Raw genomic sequence first — 4,968 nt, 5'->3', positions numbered from 1 at the left:
TAATACAACGATTAACAGCAAGACGAAAGGCACTGTTAGCTCGGCTGTCTGTCTGTTTGGTCGTATTCAGACATGTTAAAGACTGACCTTCCTTTCAAATTAATTTAGTTGTTGTATTGTTTAACTTCAAAAAGGGCCTAATATCGTGTAACGCTGTTTATGTCAACGTTACGTACTTAAAAAAAGTACTTCTGGTCAATTCGTCAAGTCAATTCATACCACTTAATATGTCAATGCAACACAACAAACCATGTAACATGTTACTTCCTACGTGGGTGTGTTTTGCTAATGTTAGCTAAGGTTGAATAGGGTGGGTACACTTCAATACGAAGGCAGGACAGCTAGACAAACTAGCCAATCGAAAAAGTAAAAAATCCGGTTTGGTTTTTGAAGTACACACACCGAATCCCTCAACAAGTAAAGCAATAATCAGCAAATGCCATACATTCTCGTCATGTTTATATTTTTCTTAATATGTCACATTTAATGCCATGTTTTCAATAGAGTGCGTGACGTTATCGTCCCCAGCTACATCCAGCAGTGGAACAACACGTTAAGAGTTTACGAACTTTACTTACCGATCTCTACTGTCTTTACGTGTCCTGATAACCGCACAACGTATGGCTTATCAACCTGACCGTTATCCCCTTTTGATGGAAATCCACAACAGTATCAAGATGTTAGTTGTATCAAGGTTCGAACTAAAGTTAAACACTCGCTCCCCTTTCTTCTTCTTTGAATGACTTTACGGCAGGCTTTACGTCGCTAAGCCTAACGCTGCCCTCTACAGTCAGAAACCTGTGTTGCAAGCTGTTTGCTGCCAGTGCCTACACATACTTCAAATTGTACAACATTAGTACTGGTGGCACTTAATTCACACTGTAAATCATATGAAGTAAAAAGGGCAATAGATGTCATTTTGGCGTTAAAAAATATCACATATTTTTTATTGTAAATGAACAATGTTCACCAGACATAGTGACTGTCTGATCACTGCCAATAATTCAACCATGTTAAGCTAACCACCAACGACAAGCATGCACACCATGACACACACACACACACACACACACACACACACACACACACACACACACGCACGCAAGCACACACTGGCAGCAGCAGCATTTGGTTTCCTTGGCAGCGGGAAGAGGACGAGGAGGAGCCAATGGTGAACTGCTATGCCACATCGCACAACACAGAGCCATCTACGGTCACGGTGATAACGGTTTAATAAGGTAAAACAAAGAGTTTTCTGTCCCCAATAAGATACATGCGGTATAATATAACATCAGCTTTCTAGGGAACTCAATGGGGTTAGCGTATGGGGTTTTCAGCCCTTATCCAATTAGCTTTTGTGAACAGGCTAGCGAAATGTAGCTAACTAGCTGAGATGATTTAACTTACATTAGGGTAGATAACGTTAAAGGCATAGGCAGGCATTGTCACTGGGAAGAAACGCCTAACATTATATTAACCGTTCTATCTATTTTACACTCTGTCCACTCTATCAGAATCTTTTTAATTGTGTGAACTAAACACATGATTCACGTTTAGCTAACAGAGGTTAACGTTCAATACCAACCAGATAACTTGCGATACATTCAAAGTTATCTAACGTTAAACTATAACTCAGTACCTATCAACTTAACTCTAATACTTAGCGTAAAGCTTCTGTGAATATGGTTACACGCAAACATACACTGTCAACAAGTGTATAAAGAGAGCTACCTTGCCATATGGTGTTTTTTGTTATTCAAATCTTAATATAAGAAAAAAGCATTTCAGCCGTGTACTCAACCACTCAATATACTAAATAATCAAATACATCAAATAATGATAATACAAAAATAAAATAGGCACAAATAAACTTCATAAATATCAACACATTAGAAATAAATATACATTATTCTTAAATGATTGTATCATACAATTTGACAGGTTCATCACTTGTTTTAGTATTGAATAGTCTTAAAGTATTCTTTATAAAGAATTGGTGGTCACTTTTGTTATTTTTCATTTATGTAGAAAGGATATACCATATATGATTAACAAGTTTACCATTTAATTCAATATAAAATGTTTATTGTTTTATTACACTTCTACAATACATTTACAGAAAATAACATATTTCTATTATTTCCAGAAAGTAGGTGAATGTAAATAGTGCGTGAGCAATTCCACTGGCATGTTTATCAAAAATAAGATTTGTCTTACTGTGAGAAGTATAGCACATCCTCCCCAAGGCACACACTGTATAGTTGAGATCTATAAAAACACCCATACACACACATCAATACCACAAAAACCGATATATTAGTTTAAAGGTAAAATCTAGGTATTTTAAATAAGATTGTGTGAGATACCTATTCATAAATGAGCATTTAGAGAAACAGACAGCTACATAGATATTGCCACGTTGTTATTGCTGGATAGCAAACCTCTTGTCAGCACTTTGTTATCAATCTCATTTGGTTTCTTTGTAAAGGTAACATTATCTAACAGACATTTTTTAATGTGCCTCCCTTCAAAAGTCTGGAATCCCCTCCAACAAAAGCTTGATAGTGTTTATTTCGATGGTTGGGAGGATTACTCTTTAATTTTGAAATGGCTTTTCAAGCTTTTAGGTTGTAGAAAGTCCTTTTTAAATTTATATTATTGTGTATGAAGGGTACATGGATAACACGACGCTAAGCAACAGTTCAGTAAGAATAGAGGAAGCTGGAAGCTTTTCATTCACATGTGTGCAGATTAAAACAGCAGAACATTCCTGCCTAGATAATTTTGACCTGGATCAGGGAACAGCTGACAATCTACAATTCAAAACATCTTCATTCTAAAGACTGTTAAGATTGCATGGGGCCCAATACATAAGTGACAAAGCCATTATTTAGAGCCAAGTTGCACTGTTGAGGTTTAACACTTATAGAGGGTCACATTTTTGTAATAGATAGACCATTTTAAATCTAAGTAATATCCCCTGTCATACAACACTTTGAAGTTGGAGTTTGAATAATGTATTCATTCTTCTTTTACTGTTTTATATGTGTAATTCATTTTGTTTCTGCAATAAATCGTTTTTGTATCTGTTTAGAAAGTTATTTTCTAAGGGAAAAAGGAAAATACCAACATAGCATGTCATTTCAAACATTCGAAGAGCAAAAGAGAGAAACTAGGGCGTTTCACCTGCTGGCCTACAATTCATATTTAAACTGTCTCAGTTGTCACGTTCTTCTAACCTCATTCTTTATGTCTCCTTTGTGACAGGCCCTGTGGCCATGGCTAAAGACCCGTTAGCCGAGGCAGGCTTTTATTTTGACGAACTCAACAAGCTGCGGGTACTGGAGCCTGATGTCAGCCAGAAAACCTCCGAGCTCAAGGAAGAGTGTAAAGAGTTTGTGGATAGTAAGCACTGAATATTTTTGAAAGGTTGATTATGCTGTGTGTTTCTTTCCCTTCCAACATACAGGATGTGTAACTATTAGCGCTGTCCCGAATACCATTTTTCGGGCTCCGGATATTCGGTAGTAATCAGCAGCGAATATTCGAATATTCGTTGCGGAGAGATTTGTAATTTTTTTTTATAAAAATATTTTTCAAAAACTTTTTTTTTTTTAAATAACTTTTTTTTTAAAAAGGTTTCATTACACACTCCGAATCCGAGACACCTGACAACACGCTGTGAAGCAGAAGCGCAGACAGAGCATACTATTACGATTTATATTTATTTATTGTCTCAGTACTCGCAAACATTAAAACTAAATGTGTCCTCTGTAGGGTAACTGTAGGGTCTGCTGTATGGTTGAGGATCTTGATGGCTGGGATGCGTGGGGATGCACCTATGGACACAAGTTATTATTAGGCTGAGCTACTCAACTTTATGCCAATAATTGCCTTAGCCCCAGATGTTCCCACATTACTCCTATTATTTTCACTATTCGGATCAAATTATATAAAAAAACAATGCGGTTGCTTGCTTGCAACTATTTTCCAAGCAAAGTAAGTGCACGTTTTTATCATGTGTAACGTTACTGTTTAAACGGCGGATAAAGCAGCTTCATCATGGCAACTTGACAACAGCTAAGCTAGGCTACTACTTACAGCATCCAGGTGACTTTTCAGAGTTGTTGTGCCACCGTGGTAGGCCAGTTTCTTATTGCATATTTGGCACATATTCTTCTTAACGTCGTCCAATTTGAAACGGTCCCACACAGCTAAAGTCTTCAGCATTTTGTGGGTGAAACGAGGTGAAGCGAGGTGAAGCGAGGTGAAGCGAGGTGAAGCGTGCCGTTTGCGTTCGTGACTGTGAGTGAACGCGATGTCAGGAGCACAGGCTGAGATTGTATATATTTCCGCATTTTAACAGTGCAATTCAAAAGTATAAATATAGTATAAGAATATGGCAATTCGCCTTTATTAATAACATACATTTAGAAAAAAATATTTATTTTCTTTGAAAAAAAAACGAATATCTGAATAATGAAATTGAAACCCGAATAGTTGGCCAACGAACGAATATTCGAATAGTCGAATATTCGGGTACAGCCCTAGTAAATATGTGTCCTCCTTTGCAGAAATCGGCCAGTTTCAGAAGATAGTAGGCGGTCTTATTGAGCTGGTGGATGACTTGGCAAAAGAAGCGGAGAGAGAAAAGATGAAGGTAAGATTAGCATTAGCTCATTTTGAAATTCCAGGAGGATGTAGGTTCTGGCCCAGGCTCTCGTCATCTCACGCCTAGACTACTGCAACTCCCTCCTGGCTGGTCTACCTGCATGTGCAATCCGACCTCTGCAGCTCATCCAGAATGCAGCTGCTCGTCTGGTCTTCAACCTTCCAAAATGTTACTACACCACGCCGCTCCTCCGCTCCCTTCACTGGCTTCCGGTAACTGCTAGAATCCACTTCAAGACAATGGTACTTGCGTACCATGCTGTGAATGGATCTGGCCCTTCCTACATCCAGGACATG

At 38.0% G+C, this 4,968-nt stretch overlaps 1 protein-coding gene across 1 annotated transcript; it reads left to right on the top strand.

Annotated features, from left to right (window-relative positions):
- The first annotated feature begins 1,129 nt into the window (after positions 1 to 1,129).
- On the top strand, positions 1,130 to 4,781 carry ift20 (intraflagellar transport 20 homolog (Chlamydomonas)). The gene is made up of 3 exons (XM_010789282.1): positions 1,130 to 1,238; positions 3,268 to 3,405; positions 4,575 to 4,781. Exons 2-3 carry the CDS (start codon positions 3,279 to 3,281, stop codon positions 4,736 to 4,738), a joined length of 291 nt encoding a protein of 96 aa, XP_010787584.1. The 5' UTR covers positions 1,130 to 1,238; positions 3,268 to 3,278; the 3' UTR covers positions 4,739 to 4,781.
- The last annotated feature ends 187 nt before the right edge of the window (positions 4,782 to 4,968 follow it).

Source organism: Notothenia coriiceps, unplaced genomic scaffold (genome assembly GCF_000735185.1).
Source record: "Notothenia coriiceps isolate Sejong01 unplaced genomic scaffold, NC01 NC01_scaffold00032727, whole genome shotgun sequence".
Classification (NCBI taxonomy): Eukaryota; Metazoa; Chordata; class Actinopteri; order Perciformes; family Nototheniidae; genus Notothenia; species Notothenia coriiceps.
The sequence above is the reverse complement of the archived record's forward strand: the minus strand, read 5'-3'. Positions and strand labels throughout refer to the sequence as shown.

Coding starts and splice junctions, on each gene's coding strand:
- ift20 (XM_010789282.1), top strand. CDS start 3,279: ATGGCTAAAGACCCGTTAGCCGAGGCAGGCTTTTATTTTGACGAACTC. Junction 3,406..4,574: donor GTGTAAAGAGTTTGTGGATA/GTAAGCACTGAA, acceptor CCTCCTTTGCAG/AAATCGGCCAGTTTCAGAAG.